We start from the raw sequence: 17,937 nt of genomic DNA, 5'->3' as shown, positions 1-17,937 counted from the left end.
TATGATGTTGGCATTCTGGGCATGTGGCCAGCACCCTCACCCACCCTTCCTTGCTGGGAAATACTGGGCACAGTCTTGCTTCAGGCAGATGGCTACCTGGGACAAAAGCCAGTCCCACATCAAGACACCCTGCTTAGGGGTCCCATGTTCTAGGCCCAGCTTCTTAGATTTAAAAAAAGGAAAAAAAAGGATTGGAAAAAGAAGAAGAAACAAAGCCCTACTGATTCTGAGTCACCTGCGAGTTATTGATGAGAGACAGGTAACATTCTCACTTAATCAAAGGTAGGCTTACCTGCAGGCTATTTACTCTTTCTGGGATGACCTACACTAGGCAGCAGTATCAGTAATAATAATTAAGGCTCTACTACTATAGTACTATGCTACTATTAACTAAAGTGGTACACTCTCAAAGAGTATTTACTGTATGGCAGGCACCGCTCTAAATGCTTTACATGTATCTACACATTTAAACCTCAAAATAGTCTTTTGAGGTAGATCTGCTTATTATCCCCATTTTACCACTGAGGAAGCCACCAGAGAAAAGTGAAAGAGCTTTCCAAAGTACCTAACTAGTATGTAGTAGAGCTTATATTTGAACCCAGGAAGTCTGGCTCTAGAGCCCACAACTGTTCCATATGCTAGACTGTCACAGCCAGACAGGGCTGTGGCCAAGGTTAGTTATAGTCTTTCCTTTGCATTCTCTGGTCCCCAGACCCTGTGGTTCCTCCTACTAGCTCTCCCTGCTTTCTCACCCCTGTGAGCCTGTGTTTATACTCATCCTTCTTCCAGAAATTCCCTCTACTCTCTACCTTTATCAATAAAATTCTGTCCATCTTTCAAGGTCCAACTCTTTAGAAAGGGACTCCTTTTGTGTCACCTCTATATAGCATGACCTCCCCACAGCACTCTATGTGGTTTTCTTTGTGGCACTGACCATATTCTACCACATTCTGTGATCCAAGTAGGACTTGTTTTATCTCTTTCTATTAGCTTTTTGAGAACAAGAGTGGTTTGTTTTTAGACTTCTCAAAATCATCCAGTACATAGTGGGTCATCAAGAAACCCTGAATGAGCTGATTTGACTCCTGGTCTCAGCATCCTTTGGCCCATCCATGGGCTTCTTCCCAACCTTTGTAGAGATAGTGTAGTCCAGTGGTGAGAATAAAGGTTTAGGGTTCAGTCAAATCCTGGGTCCCCCTTTTCACTTACTGGACAACTCTGGGCATCTCTGAGCTTCATTTCCCCTATCTATAAGACAGGGATGATAATACCTCCCCCCTTTCAGGATTGCCCTCAGGATTATAGCCACCACAGGAAGAACTCACATGGCCCTGACACACTCACAAGGCTATCAATGATAGCTACCATCAGCATATGGTCTGGAGATCAGAAAGCATAAAGTGCTGTCTCCTTGGATAGAAGGAAGCACCACTCTGCTGCATAGGCTGTGGACTCTACACCCCTAAGGTAGGACCTCCTTGTGGTTAAGATCCCTAAGAATCCATATTCAAGCACAGGTGCAGGAGTGCCCTACCTGCTTTGCCTCTGGCCAGCCAACAATAAGGGAGAGCTTCCCAGGGAAGCTAACAGAGGTCTAGCTGCAAGGACAGCATCAGCTCTGGTTTTATGATCACCTGTGGAGCTGTTGTGTCCCAGAAAGAAAGGTCCAGAGAACCTCTCCTGCACGACAGCAATCTGGCTTGGGTTACTGGTTTCTTAAAGACAGGGCTTAATGCTCCTCTCCTCTTGGTAAAGTGGAGGGAAAACAGCAAATGCTAAAAATAAATGGACTGCTATGAGAGAGAATTAAATGGTCTTCAGCCAAGGATGGCAGCATTTTAAAATTAACAAAGCCCAGGTACCACATCCAGGAAGGCCTTGGCAAATGCGTGTTATCCACTCATTAGCTCAGTTCCTTGGGGACCCGGGCCAAGCAGGGAAGGCAATGCCGGGAACCAGTCCTTCCGATGCTGATGAAATGTACTCCGGGAGCAGAAGCATGAGGGAGGGAGGGAGACTCTCACGGGGAATTTCAAATAGTTCTGGAGCTTCATGCTTTGCCTGTAGTTCCCACCTTCTCCAAGGCAGGAGCCTGAGAAAGGAACCTGCAAGCCCAGGTAGCCTCAAACCCGAATGTCCCCACATCACCATTCTCTTTATGGATCTTGGTTCTTGAAACACACAGATCACAAAATAGGGGTTTTCCTGCTGGCAGCCTAAAGGTAAGGAGCCCAAGAACGATGTAAGAAAGGCACATTTGCAGTCCTGCACCCGAGACTTTCTCTTTGCTGGAATGAAGAATCATAAACTTTGTGAATTTATGTATGCACACTGTACATAATTTGTAAGATAAACTTTATCACTATTCATCAGTTATGATACACTTTATGATGTCACTGATAGTGTGAATTCACAAATCTTCATTCTGTTCGTGAATACATAGTACACTAATGTGAGATACCATCAACAATAAGAATTGAAAACATTCCAGGTGATTGTTAATAATATGAACTAATTTTGATTCCACAAACGTGAATTCTCAGTATGCCACTGGTTGTAATAATAATGAAAGTTGGGAGAGGTATGGCAGTTACATATTTTAAAGATATGTAACTTAATGAATTTTAATAATTATACAAAATCATAAACCACCACCGTTATCAAGACTTTGAGCTTATCAGAGCACATCCAAGTTTGTACCACACAAGAAATGTGTTGCATGGGTTGATTGGAATATTTCCATTACCCCAAAAGTTCCTTTACATTCTTTCCTTCTACTCCAAAACCCAATCACTAGTCTGATTTCTTTCTCTAGAGTACTGCCTTTTCCAGAAAATGTCAAATAAATGGGATTTTATAGTAGATAGCTTTTTGTGTTGGTTTTAACTTAGTATAAGACTTTTTAGATTCATCCATGTTGTTGTATTATGAATAGCTGCTTTTTCTTAGTGCTGAGTATTATTCTATTGTATGGATGTACCACAATTTGTCCATTTGCTAGCTGATGGACACTTGCAATAAATATTTGCATACAGGTCTTTTTTCTTTTGGGCAAATATCTAAGAGTTGGTACTGCTGGACTACATGGTGAATATATGCTTTATCTATGTAAGAAACTGCCAAAGTGTTTTTTAATGTGGCTATACCATTATACGTTCCTATCAAGAATGGATGAGAATTGTTTTGCCTCCTTGTCAGGACTTGATGTGGTTAGCTTTTCTAAATTTTAGCTACTGAACTAAGTATGTTGTGGTATCTCATTGCAATTTTAATTTGCATTTCACTAATGACTACTCATGCTGAATATCATCTCATGTGCATACTTGCCATCTACTACTTCTTTGGAGATAACATGTCTGCTCAAATCTTTTGCTCAGTCTTTCTTAAAAAAATTGGATTGTCTTTTTATTGTTGATTTGTTAATTTTTAAAATATATTCTAGATACTATCCCTTAATCATATAGTATGTTTTGAAAGCTTCTTTTTTGAAGTACTAGAAATGAGAAGGACCTGAATCATACTACTTTTCTTCTACACCACTATTCCCTGCACATATTATCTGATGAAGGGAATAGGAAAGACTTAAACTTCCAATTTATAAATACCCTAGGGCTACTGGACAGCAGTATTTGGTATCTGCTAAAAAAACTCATAAGACTATTTTTATTTCCACTCCAAGCACCCAACCATCACTAGGGCTTTGAGGAAAGCTACATCTGGAGAAATGACTGTCCTACAAACAGCTTTTGGCCCCCCAGGCTCTGCACCTCCCAAAGCCCTGTTCTGGTCCACCAGATTCCTGGAATGGTCAACAGTCGTCACACTCCATTGCTGGCCATTGTCCATTGGGAAAGGTAGGAGGCTCCCAATCCATCCCTCAGTAAAAGAGCAAATAGTGGGGCCTGTGGCTGCTTGGACATCAAAGTTGAGCAAACAGGCCTGGCAGACCCTGCTTCTCCGCCTACACATCCTGCAAATGCCATCTGAAGGAGCTTCCCCAAGGGGATCATGACTTTCAGCTTGTCATAGCATACATCAAAGTTTGCACCACACACGAACTGGGTGCCTGGGTTCGAATCAAGTCGCCCGAGAGCGGATACTCAGTCATTGTGATCAGTTTTAATCCTGTGTTTTCCCAAGTAATTAAGCCTTCTTGCTTATGAACTTGTGACTAAGTAAAGCATCACTGAGAGGTTGTAACATCAAAGTGCCTTCCACCGTCTGTCCATGTTTAGTAAAATTGGATTTCTTTCTCTTCTTAAAAAAAGACTAATTGAATTTAGCTGAAGGCTGGGTATATTTGCACTAGCCAGTGAAGGCTATGCTAAGTCACAGTGATCATCCTGGGACCCTGTGGCTTAGCCTTTAGCTAGGGTAGGTCAAAGTGCAACACAGAATGAGGCACCCAGACTCAACCTAAACAAGTGCCTTGTGGCATGAGGCTTATGGAGGGCTCACTGTGGAGAAAGGGGCCAGGCCTCAATGACTGCTGCTTGAGTCAATACTACACCCAAGCTGTTACTGGGGCTGGCAAAAGGGCTGTCCTAGTAGATTGTTGGAAAATCTTTGGCAGAATGGTTACTGAGGACAATGGCCACATTACTCTAGTCCTTGATGTCAGTAGTCGAAGTAAGCTTCTTAGGGTAAAGGCTGTGGTTGCTTATTCTCTGAAAGCCCCATGGCCAAGCACATCAGCATCTGACACAGGATAGTTCTAAAAAATGTTTGCTGGATGCATAAGATAATATAAAAGATGTCAGAACAAAGTTCTGACCAAAACTCTGTAAGCCTTTTCTGTCTTGTCAGGAAACTTCAATGTAGATTAATATTCAGTTTCTCTATCTAATTTATAGTGAGTACAGCATAGTACCATTTACATGAAATTATAATGCATATCCATAATATGCATTATCAATGTCTAGAAAGACTGAATTCAGGTGACTGTCACTTTCTTCTCTATACCGTTTTTACAAAAACAATGAACATATTTTTGGAAAAGAAAACCTCTTGTTCAATCCTGATACAATTATCTTTCCTTTTACCAATACAATTTCTGATCTTCATCCAGTTTTAACTCTCTTGTGTATATTTCTATTTCTATTTAAGTCACTTCAAACTCTCTTTAGAAATAAAAGGGAATATATTGTAAGTTGTTTCTGTGTTTTTAAAAATTGACTATTCAAAACTAAATAAAATAACAAATACATAAAGAAATAAAGTTTTGGGGCTGGGGATGTGGCTCAAGTGGTAGCGCGCTCGCCTGACATGCGCAGGGCGCTGGGTTCGATCCTCAGCACCACATAAAATAAAATAAAGATGTTGTGTCCACCAAAAGTTAATAAATAAAAAAAAAAAAGAAATAAAGTTTGTAAAAAGTTAATCTTAAAGATTTGAGGATATTGTATTTTATATCCTTAAGGACTTAAAAACATTAAGCAGGAACATGAGGGTGAGGTGACTGGGCTACTCTTGGAGTCTCTCTCTTTGAACTCAGGGACTGCCAACATTCTAAATGAGGTAAAGGTTTTCTGCTTTCAGCCTCAAATCAAGGAGTGCTACCCTTCTGTCTTCCCTTCATCCAAACCCAATTCAAAAGCCGGTGGCATTTCAGGTCTGGCCAATGTGATTCCAGAATGACTTGGGGATTTATTGGGGAGAATCAGTACAATTCTAACAAGGAAAAACAATAGTATGGGCCTACACACTCTGACCAATGTACTCCTGATACTCCCCTTTTCACATGTTCTACATTTCCTTTTTTCCATAGTACTTCTTAACAGTTTCATGTCTTAAACAGTTTAATTCTGTATTATACCTATTGTTTATTGTCTGCTCATGCCTCACTCCACCCAAGAACCACGACGAATAGACAAATGAGCTCTGTGTTGGCAAGGATTTTGTCTGTTTATCACTGATGTTATTTCAAGTACCTACAACAGTACTTAATAGTAGGGGCCCCCAAAAGTTTTGTGATATGAATAAATAGATTCAACCCAAGAGGGGCTGAGGTAGTTCAGTGGTAGTGCTCTTGCCCAGCATGTTTGAGGCTCTGGGTTGGATCCTCAGCACCACATAAGGACAAATAAATAAAATAAAGGTATTGTATCTATCTACAACTACAAAAAAAAATTTAAAGATTCACCCCAAAAATATGCTCAGTTCAATAAAACTTTGCTCTCCTTGAATACTGGAAGGAAGAGGAGGGCACAAAGTACTTTAAAAATTAGTTATTAGTTCTAGGAACCAAAGCAAATAAATATAAGCCAACACTCTCACTTTGCTCAACAAGCATCACTGATTTGCTAATGCCCCTGGATAAAGACAGAGCAATCAGTTAAACCAACAACTCATTAGATTCAGAGAGAAGTGTCCCCAAAAGCACATCTACTAGTTATCTGATCACTAATTGACAGTACTCTTAAGTGTATTGTTATTTCCTATTCAGTCTCAACTCTGAAAATACTATACCCAGAAGGGAACATATCTCCTCCTTTATCACCAGCTACTCCTTGTAGATGGAGACATCTGAAAGCTAGGGAAGAGGACTGGTGGCTAGGGTGGAGAATGAGTGATGGAGAATAGACTTGTGTAGACAAGTCTAACATAGCAATAACACCGCACCGTTTATAATCTGTAGCACACAGATTACCTAATTCTTTTTTTTTTTTTTTTTTTTTTTGTGGTACCAGGGTTCGAACCTAGGGCTTTGTACATGCAAGGCAAGCATTCTACCAACAAGCTATATCCCCAGCCCATCTAATGTAATTCTTAAAAGAACACAGTGAGATTCTACTCTGCTAACAAAGAAAGTCGCTTTACTTCCATTTCTTTTTCCACTTTAGACTGTGAGCTCTCCAAGGTCTCTGATTATCCAAATACCTAGCACAAGGCCTGACTCAGACAGACATTTACTAAATGTTTGTAGAATTAATGTGTTGTGGGCAAACAGGTGTCCATGTAGTTCTGAAATTCAACTGAGGATCAGATGAAGACTGGATTTCAGGTCTCTCAACCACAGAGCCTTTTTGTATCAATTATCTTTTTTCCACTTTTTGAGTGTGAGTGTGTGTGTGTGTGTGGGGGGGGGGGGGGTGCTGGGGATTGATCCCAGGGCCTTGAGCATGTGAGGCATGTGCTCTACCACTGAGCTATACCTTCAGCATATACCAATTATCTTTTAAAGAAAAAGTGAGTGCTTGGAGCTAAAGACAGCAAATAAGGAAACAGAGTGACTGAGAACAAGTTCATGATAAAGAAATAGTGAAATAAATCTATTTCAAGAACAGCTAAGTTTCTTGGATAATCTGAGACAGATCACCCCTATACTCTTAAATTCAAGTTTTGCAGCTTTCCTCCCTATTTAGGACCCTTTCAGAAAGGTGGCTGATATTGGCAGAAAAAGGCCTGAAAAACCTTGAAGGGAGAATTAAAATTGGTACCCCCAATTATCAATTTCAGTGGCTGCTACTAAAGTGCTCAGTCTGTTTCCTTTGAAAGCATCCCTTTTTGAACATTTAAAAATAATTTTTGTTTTGAGATAGGGTCTAAGTTGCCCAGGCTGCCCTAGAACTTGGAATTCTCTGGCCCCCAGCTTCCCAAGTAGCTGGGACTACAGGTGTGCACCACTGTGCCCAGCACCTTTTGTACTTAATTCCTTTGCATAATCATAGCTACAGTGAATGTAGACTTTATGCCATCAGAATTATATCAACCCTGGGGCAAAAATCAGAATAAATTGGGATGGAAAGGCAGTGTCCAGAAATAGTCTGTGCTGTGGCAAGAAGCAGCAGCAGTGAGATAAAGTACACAACACCTATCTTGCAAGCCATCGGGCCAGGTTCTAAGACCTGTCTGTATGACTTCCAACAAATCACTTTTTCTCTTTGGGCTCAGTTTTCTCAGTTTGGAGATGAGTATAATAATACATATTCTGTGGGGTGGCTGTGAAAATTAGAGATAACTCCTGATGAAAGATGCACCACTTTTGATTTTTACACAATACCTACAACCCTAAAGGAATGGGCACAGGTGGAAAGTAGCACAACCTTCAATAGGAGGGAAGGAAGGCCCCCACATTTCCTAGTTTCCAACAGAACCTCCAAAGAAAAAGCACCTAGTGGAGCCATTGCTAGAGAAAGTGACTGCCGGCTTCTTAACATGGATAGTCTATAGACAGTAAGACCATGATGATAGCCAACACATATACACTTAACCATTTACAACAGGCTTTCAAACATCTGGATGCTAGGATAATGCAAATGACCTTGCCTAAGGTCACAAAGCCAATTAATAATGGAATCAAGATCCAAAGTCACACCTTCCCTTTCCACATCCACTATCAATCCAATGCACCAGCTAAAGTCTGGAACCTGAGACTCAATCATGTCCCTGCCTCTGGAGAACACAGCAAGGGGAAGGCAAGGGTGAGAGAGTGGTCAGGAACATAGCTTGCAAAGAGCTAGGGAGGCTGTGTGGAGGGAGATTCTTACCTGTCATTTCGGTTGATGGCTGCCACCATGAGTGCTGTCCAGCCAAGTTTGTGCCTCGTGTTGACATCTGCACCTTCTGATAATAGCCTGAAAAGAGGCAGAGAAAAATTTTCACAAACATGGCCTGTGGACTCTCTCCTGGGAAGCTTTCTTTGACTTACCTGGGCTACAGCTCTGCCTCCTTCCCCTTAATTTCACTTTGCCTAACTTAGAATGCCTACCCATGTGTCTTATTTAGGTGATTCCCAGTTTACAAATGGATCACATTTCTCAAGTTTATCTGTATTGAGACAACTGCAAATCTTTCAGCCTGAGGAAAGATGGGAAGAACATTAGAAATGCTAGATCAGGTTCCTAGGAAAGCCCACAAAGATCTTATTTTAATCTATGCATCAGCACCTGGCATATAGGAGGAGCTCACTAATTGTCAAGTAAATTAACAAACCCAGGGTTTTAAAGTATACCACTAAAAATCTGAATTCTAGGTCCCCAAAACAGGAGGCCCTGTGGTATGGGGTAGAGATGGGGAATATACAGAACCATGGATTACTCAGCACCCAGCAGGAGCAGGAACTGCCCCAGGCACTCTCCACATAAGCTTAAGGAGGGTAAAATAGTATTTTTTTCATGGATAAAGAAACACTCAGTGAGGGGAAAAAAAATCACTCAAGGTCACACAGCTAGTTTAGGGGCAAGTCAGTGACTGAAATCCAGGTTGGTAATGACTTTATAAGTGGACTCCTTCTGAACAAATCCCTCACCACCCTTTCTCCAAAGACATGTTGGCTCCATGAAACAAGAATGGCAAAGCCTAAATTGCTTTCAACAAACCAATGGCATGTGCTTTGCTCCTGTTTTGGATTCTGGATCCAAGTGAGGTGAAGACATGGGGTATGCTCTAGGGAAGCATACAAGCTAGTGGAGGGAGGACTCAGGATAGCAGGAAATCAAGGACTAGCACCAGCAGAGGAAGAGACTGAAAATTGAGACTATGATTCACCCATTAGGCAGGATGTCCTTATGAGGGACTAGTAAAAGAGGGTTAAGGGAGCTGAGAGGCTGTCTACACTGCAGTGGGTCTAGCCAAATGGGCACTGGGCAGAGCCCAGAGGCTTTGGTCTGAGTCCTAGCACCATTCTTATACCACAGTCTGTAGTAAATGCTCCTCTGGACCAAGCCAAATGAAATGTCTATGCAGCTAAAGTAAACAAGCAAACAAGGCTTGGAAGGATGGTAAGAAACACCATGTATCTGTCCACTCATTCAGCTCTGAGGGCCATGTGTCCTGATGCAGTGACTGAGACGGGTGTTGTTACAGCCTGAGAGGGAGACAGCCCACCAAGCACAGACTACGCATGTCAAGAGTGCTACGAATGGGGTCTAGAAGTTGTAGGAGCACAACAAGGGAACCCCACCCAGCCTTGGTGACCAGAAGACCTCTCAGTGGAGGTGAGGATAAAGGGGAATTAGCCACATAAAATAGGATCAGGTGTTCCAGGCAGAGGTGCAGCCTGTTCACTCAGAGAGCAAGGCCAGGGGTATATGAGGTCCTACAAGAGATGTGGTACACCTGGGACCCAAACTGTGAGGGAACAATTACAGGAGGTGGAGAAACCCTCACCTCTCACCTCTGGTTTGGGGATTTCTTTAGATGAAGACCTGGAGCCTTATACCACATACTGTTAAACTTCTTTTATGAGGAAACAATTTCCAGTAGCAGTAAATGTTAATTAGGCTAAGAACCCTGAGATGAATTTTCTGTGAGACAAAATCTAAAACCTCCTCTTCCTAGGTCAGCAGACCACATGGTACCATGGAAATGTGTGGTTCTGAAGCTTCAGAGTCTGGGCAGAGTTCTGATCCTAATTATAATGTTGTAGAAGGCCTCACTTCTCTGGTCCAGAAAGGGTCAGAAAATCAGGGCAGGCTGAAGAAAAAGAGAGGTTTCTGAGCTGAAAGACTAGAACTCTGGTGAAAAGAATGGGAGAGTGAGAGAAGAGGGAGGCAAGTAATACCAGTCAAGGCAAAAGGAACAGGATGTGATAGAGAAGCAGGGAACGGACATTCAGTGACCAGCAGACAGATCCATCTGGGTGACAGGTCACAGCAGAGAAGCAGACAGCTGCTGAGGCAAGCAGAGCAGTCACAGGTCCTTAAACACCGGTCTAGGTTGGGCAGCCAACATAAACCTTTTTGAGTTGTGAACTCTTTTGAGAATATGATCAAATTTCTCTACAAAATAGGTGCATAGGAGCACACACACATTCAAATATTATTATTTTACATATAACATCCAGGGGTACAAGCCCCCATGAAGTCAATATTGGGGCCTAAGATAAAAATGCAGTCTAAAGCACTGATAAATGCCTGGCAAGCATACTGCTGTCCAGCATCCTGCATCTAAGATAGGAAATCACAAATCTTCCCTAGCAGCCATTTCTTGTGGAGTCACTGAAAGAGCTTCAGAACCTTCCTCAACACAGGTCCCAGTTACCACTGCTCAACTGAAGCTGGCAATAAAGAAGAAACCCATTTGTCATTCTTTAGCCTTTTACTAAAGACAATGAGGCTGTCATTCAAGGTTTTGGGGCAAAAGTAATAACAAAATTAACCTACTAACTTAAGCAGGCTGCATTTGAAAGGGAGTGAATAGCCAGGTGTGGTATCACATTCCGGTTATCCTGTGATCTCAGCAAATTGGGATGCTGGAGCAGGAGAACTGCCAAGTTCAAGGCCAGCCTCAGCAACTTAGCTAGATCTTATCTCAAAATAAAAAAAACATAAAGGGCTGGGGATGTATTCCAGTGGTAGAGAGTTCCTGGGTTCCATCCCCAATAGCACAAAAATTAAAAAAAAAAAAAATGAAAGGGGATGAGTAGAAAATGAGGAAAAGGGGATGAGTATAATTTACCAAATATTTCCTTGCTGCTGTCCCAGGGATACCCTCTTGGGTAGCCACCATCTCCCAGCTACCAAAAACAATGCTCAAAGCACATTCTCTTACATGTCCCCTTCTGGAACTGTGTACTTCCTTAGGACATGTACTGGGAGTGGGATCCCTAGGTCATAGGCTGCGTGAGTACTTAATGTGGCTAAATAGTGCCAGAGTCCTCTACAGGACAGCTGCTGCATCTGCCCTCCCACTATCAGGATGGGGGTATTCCTGTACGAACTCTCCCTGCCAATACTTAGCAGTAGCCAGTCCCAGTCTTAATGTGTACAAAAGGTATTACATTATTGTTTTAATTTGTGATGATCACCAGGAATTTTGTGCTACTGATATGAATATTTGTGTTTAGAGGCTTTCTTTTCTGTACATTGCAGGGTTTTCTTTTTAAAAAAGGGACAGCTGGCAGAGGCAGCTTCCCTCAACTTGCTAGCATTTCAATGAAAGAACACAGGGGAGTGTCAGAAGCTTAGGTTCTAGTTTCAGCTCTGCCACCTATCATTCTAATAGCCTAATCAGGCGTATCATCTTGCCAAGCTTCAGTCTCTTCATAGATGCACTGAGGATCACAATCCCTATCAAGCCACATGAGTTTTGGGAAACAGCACTGAAAAACTCAGAAAAGAGCTCTACAAACTTGTGAGGTCATTCACAGAAGGCAAACCATGGTATTCTTCAGTAAGACTCCGGCTTCCAAACCCTGCCCAGGTTCTTGGCTGAGCATCATTCTTTGCAACATTTTGGGCCTGAGATTTCATGGGAAAAAATCAACAACCCTGGAGTTCAAAGGCTGGAGTCCAGATTCTGGCTCTGTCATTTACTAGCTATGAAATAGAAGATTTGTGTAAGATGTTTGTCAGGATTGAGAGACACCACAGAGATACCACATGGTAGAACTCTGTAAGGAGTGGTGCACCTGACAAACTGAGGGAGGACCAGAGCTAACTTTACCACCACCACAGCAACTTTTCCTCTTACAGAGGAGGGTAGGCCCTTCCCCTCTTTCCCCTCTGTGTAGAGCAGCCCCAAAAGTTAGAATTTCACAATCCAGGTCTCCCCCATTTCACTGGTTGCTTTGCAAGTGAATGCCCAGCGGGCAGTCATTTCAAAGTCCCAGGCAGCTGGGGGCTGGCTGCCTGCTGAGCATGGCTGAAAGGCCTCTGAGGCCTAAGAAAGCCACCCTTGCTCTCCCCTGTGATTTTCACCAATGGACAAAATGCGGCAAGTGAATTAATCTCTTTTAAAAAGAGCAATGCTTGTGACAGAGCACGGTGTCTCCGAAAAGGTTAGGATTCCATCATCCCTGAGATGATGAGTAGAATGCTTAATGCAGGCTGCCACTCAGGGCAGAACAGCCTGGGCTGGGCTGGGAGTGGGGGTGGACATAGCAGGCCTTTCTGGGCTCACTCCACACTTGTGGAAGGCCCTTCCCTAATGAACTAGCTCTCCTGCTTGGCAGGGCAGTGGAGGGTGAAACTCACTGGAGGTGGCTTCAAGAGAGCACAGGAAACCACAGAAGAAATCCAGAGGTGGATCCCAGCTTTTGCTTACCTCTCAGGCAGTAGCGTAGGGAAGATCTTTGAAAGAGCAAATTGAGACTCTGCCACTTACTACATGAGAAGCTGTGGGACAAATGAGTGACCTACCCAATCTGAACTGCACTCTGTTCCCTCGTGTAACTGATAGCTACTGATCCCTGAGCCTGTTTCCACATCTATTAAAAAATGGAGATGATCCCACTAGTCTTACTACATGTCACATTAGGGTGCCATGAAGAGTGGATGAGACAAAATGTTTGAAAACACGTGGTATGCAATAAAGCACTGTACAAATAGAAGAGCCCATACCATTACCATTTTCCAGTTGGGGTTTACACCATCTTAAAGAAGAGACAGGGGGCTGGGATTATGGCTTAGCGGTAGACTGCTCACCTAGCACGTGCAAGACCCTGGGTTGGATCCTCAGTACCACATAAAAATAAATAAAGTTGGGAAAAAAAAGAAGAAGATGAGGAGATAGGGTAAATTAGAATAATATACAAAAGAACTTGGAATACAGTGCAAGCTGGAACTTATCTGTGGATAGAGAACCATCTAAAATCCCCCAAGCAAGAGCAGTGGCAGAACAAGGAAGGGTTCCCTAGCCCAAGGGTTGATGATTACACAGGAGAGGAACAAATCCCAGGAAAACCATAAAGGCTGCTTCCAGCCAGCAGGGATCCAGATGAGCTGGCAGGCCAGAGACCAAGAGGTAAATTATCACCTCTGATCTGAAAAGGAGAGATGAGTCAAACTTTCACTTTCTGCTATAAAAGCTTCTGTATTGTGGGGAGTTCAGTTGTTTTTATAACAATGACCTTTCTTTTACTTTAAAAAAAAATAACTTTGAGGGAAAAAAAATCCTATACTTTCTAAGAAGTCATGCCTAAGATGGCCATGTTGCTGCACAATCCCCTGTGCTAACCTGTATCAATACAGTCATCATACTGTTCATTTAGATCACTCCCCAGTAGCAAGCATGTCCCTTTAGAAATGACAACCTAATCCCTGTGCCTACGGTGGCAACCGGTACACAGGAGGGCTTGGGGTGTGAATGAACATATGTCCACAGCAGTTGCCTACATCAATCTTGCACCACTACTTCTGGGCCTGTGTTGGAAATCACCTGTCTCATAACAGTATGTCTACCTTGTCCAAAGAACTTAGGCTCCTCTGCAGATGTAGGAGGCTCCTCAGTCTAAGGATTGAGGACACCTGTGGACACAGGTCTGAGGGCTAGAGGTCATGGATTCCAGTCATGGTTCTATAAGTAACTAGCTGTGTGGCCTAGGATAAATCTGTCTCTGTGGACCTTATTTTTCTCTGCAGTCAAACAAGAGAATTGAATTAAATAATTTCTGAAATCCTAACAGTTCTAAAATCTTATGATTCTAAATATATGTAGCATGAAAATGAAAACTGAGAAATGGATTCCTAGTACACATGCCACTCAACAAGACTTTCAAAGAAAGGACAATCCTCAGGCTTGTTATTTGCGGGAGGGAGGGAGGGAAAGAGTCCTGGACAGGAAGATAGGAGAAGTTTTAAGTAATTCTGGCTAACTAGCTTTTCCACTCAGGGAGGGAGGTACCACTTGATTTTTATTTCTTTCTTTTCTTTTTTTTTTTTTTTATGACCAATCAATACAAAGCGGCCAGTGAACTTCAATCACGCATTGTTCCAACTGATTTCCGAATCCTTGGCATGAACCAGCCCTCAGCTGCAGCTGGGGAGGGGCTGAAGCATGGGGAGCCCTGTCCCACCTGCATCAGAAGCCTGGAAGCACTGAGCCATGCAGACTCAATCATGATCACTATCTGGGCAGCAGGACCCTGGCTGGAGCCTTGCAGAAGGCCCTGTTTACAGTAATAACAGCACCAGGCCCACTGTCTGAGCAGAGGCAAGGTGCCCAGGGGCTAGAATCCCCAGGCAGCCTCCATCTGTGCCTTATCTCCCAGCCAGGCAAGGCTGGGGGCGGGGAACTGGAAAGGCTGCTTCTCAGAGAACACCAGCCTGGGCCAGGGGACGTTAGGCAGGGGGCCTGGTGATCTGACTACATAGACACAAAGCCTCTCTAGCCTCTTTCATATTGGCTACTTGAATCGAATACCCTCTTCTGAGGCCCAGCTCAGGACCTGTCTTCTAGGAAGCTCTCTAGATGCTCTTATTCCCAGTGAGACTGCTGCCCAGCACTCTGTCACACTGTGCTACATCCTGGGAAGTGGGTAAGCAGTGAGAGGAAAGACGTACGTACACAGCATCTATAACAAATGTAGGTACAATGTACTTACACACTTCATAACAGGTTATTTCCTATAACAGAAGTTTCTGAACTTGAAGAATGACCTGCAGAATCAGTCTACTTCTTTCTTTGTACATACAAATAGGTTCAAAAGGTCTCCCCCTTGAAAAGACTGACCCGGATAGGAAGTCTGCATTTGTCTCTGGCAGACTGTGTGACTGTGAACAGGTCATCTAACCTTTCTGAACCTTATTCATCTCACCATATCAGCCTTCCAGACCCAAAACAAGGGTGCTGAGATGACCAAAGTAAGTAATATACATGAAACCACTTATATTTTCAAAATGTTACCTGCTGTGATAACAATTGTTCTACTTGTTCAAAGTCACACAGCGGAGGCGCTTAGTCACAACCCCAATGAACACTTGCTGGGTTAACTGAATAAAGACCAACACCAGATGACCATTCTTTGACCCATCTCTCTTCCAGAAACTTGGTACTCATTAGAAAGCACAGATGATTCTTTTTTAAACTTATTTTTTTTCAAACTTAATGAGCAGTTACAAAAATAACACCAAAAAAAACCTTCATAAATCCGTCACTCATCTCTTCTTTACATTTGCTTCATTTATTTTCCTACTCACTCCTTTTCTCCCCTTTTCCCTAGCCCATGTGAGGGTGAATTTCAGACATTATGTCTCCTCTCTCTCTCTTTTTTTTTTTTTGGTACCGGGGATTGGACGCAGGGGCACTCAACCACTGAGCCACATCCCTAGCCCTATTTTTAATTTTATTTAGAAACAGGGTCTCACTGAGTTGCTCAGCACCTCACCATTGCTGAGGCTGGCTTTGAACTCACGATCCCCCTGTCTCAGCCTCCCAAGGAGCTGGAATTACAGGCGTGCACCGCCATGCCCAGCAACATTATGACTCTTTACCCCAAAATACTTTAGTATGTATTTCTTAGTACAAGAACATTCTCTTACAGAACCACTAAACCAATGAAGATCAAATTCAAAACATTTAATACTGATATATAGTTGGTTTTCTGTATCCCAGGTTCTGTCCTCAGGGATTCAATCAACTACACATAGAAAATATTTGGAGGGACAAACTGCATTTATACTGAACATATGAAGACTTTTTGTCATCATTATTCCCTAAAAATATAACAGCCATTTACACAGCATTTATACTGTATTAGGTATTATAACTAATCTAGAGATGACTTTAAAGTATAAGGAAGGATATGTGTAGGTCATATTTAAATACTAGGCCACTTTATACAAAAGACTTGAGCATCCATGTATTTGGGTATCCATGGGGGATCCTGGAACCAATTCCCCATGGATACCAAAGGATGACTGCATTATTTTTATCTAATATACTCCCTATATTCAGATATCTTCAATTATGCTGATATTCCTGTATAGCAATTTCTCCCCTGTGATCCAGATGCAAGCCAGGATCAATATTGGGATCAAACACTGCATGTGTCTTCAGTTTCATCTAGAATAGTTCCTCAGCCTTTCTGAGATTTTCATGTTAATGACTTTTCCCCCCTTACAAAGGCAAGTTTGTTTGTAGAATCCCCTTCAATGTGGATATCAATTTCTTGAGGTACCTCTTCCTATGGTTCGTGTATTCATTCCACAAGCTTTTCCTGAGGACTATTTCAGGGCTCTGAGCAGGGTGCCAAGGGTACTTTGATGGATTCTGCATACCCTTGCTTTGGAGGCATTTACTGGACAGTTACACACTCAGCAAACAGCTAAAATATAAGCAAGGTCCATGTGTGAGCACAGGCCAAAGCAACAAAGCCACAAGGATAACTTCCTGGAGGCAGAGCTATTCCAGAAAAGATGGCAGAAGCACAGATTCCTCTAATGATCTCCTGGGATCCTCTCTAGGGCAAACATCTCTGCATTCCTAGTCAGATGTGCAGTGACTGGGATTGAATAAAACATGAAAATCCAACTATCCAAAGCCATAACTCAGGTGGTAACTCAGGACACCCTCACCTGGGTACTTCTGCGCAGGACTATTTGCATGTCCCAGAGACTCAGCAGTTACCTTGGTGACTTGGTGAAAATGAAAGGTCTAACCAGACAACTGAGGTATGGCAAAGGGCTACAGGCGCCACCTACTGGCTCCACTGTGAGTTCAGGGCTGGAGCAAAGGGCAGTGAGACACAATAGTGGCTCAAACTTCTCAAACTAGGTAGCCACCTGAGCCACCGTCATGTTCCAGAACCCCACAAGATTTTTCAGTAACTAGACTGTGAAAAGTCAATTATAATTTCTGGCCCCTGAGGGGATGGCAAAGGTTGGTTTTCACTCATTCAACAAAACTCAAGTAACATCTCCTTGAAGCCAGCCCACAAAGGGCACCTCAACAGACCAGACGTGAACCTTGCTCACACAGAGCTTTGAGGCAAAGCTGGGGGAGAGAAAATGGCAAAAAAAAAAAAAAAAAAAAAAAAACCCAAATAATGTAGTAAGTGTCAAGAATGCTTGAGAGATATTTGCATAGGATCAGCAAGAACAGCAGCATGCTTGACTCTTAATGTCTAGCAAAGTTCTCAAATGATGGGGTTCAAGAGTTTATGTTTCTTGAGCTGCCTGCTATGCCTCAGGCACTTGACATTTATGATCTCATTTGATCCTGTGAATTAGACAAGAAGCTTACATCTCACAGAGAGTAGGTGACTTCAGATTCCAT

The 17,937-nt window shown here is 42.7% G+C and overlaps 1 protein-coding gene across 4 annotated transcripts in view; it reads right to left on the bottom strand.

Annotated features, from left to right (window-relative positions):
- Positions 1-17,937, bottom strand: part of CLPB (ClpB family mitochondrial disaggregase) — a 141,597-nt gene that overhangs the window by 105,695 nt on the left and 17,965 nt on the right. For all 4 annotated transcript variants that reach the window (XR_014020667.1, XM_081282334.1, XM_081282333.1 and 1 more), the window contains exon 3: positions 8,490-8,576. Coding sequence is in view for 3 of the 4 variants with exons in the window: in XM_081282334.1 (XP_081138460.1) it covers positions 8,490-8,576 (87 nt within the window). In the remaining variant the exon portion in view is untranslated. The remainder of the gene's footprint in view (positions 1-8,489; positions 8,577-17,937) is intronic.

This window comes from Spermophilus citellus (assembly GCF_964194105.1).
Source record: "Spermophilus citellus genome assembly, chromosome: 2".
Taxonomy (NCBI): Eukaryota; Metazoa; Chordata; class Mammalia; order Rodentia; family Sciuridae; genus Spermophilus; species Spermophilus citellus.
Note: the sequence above shows the minus strand (reverse complement) of the source record. Positions and strands in the feature narration are given on the sequence as shown.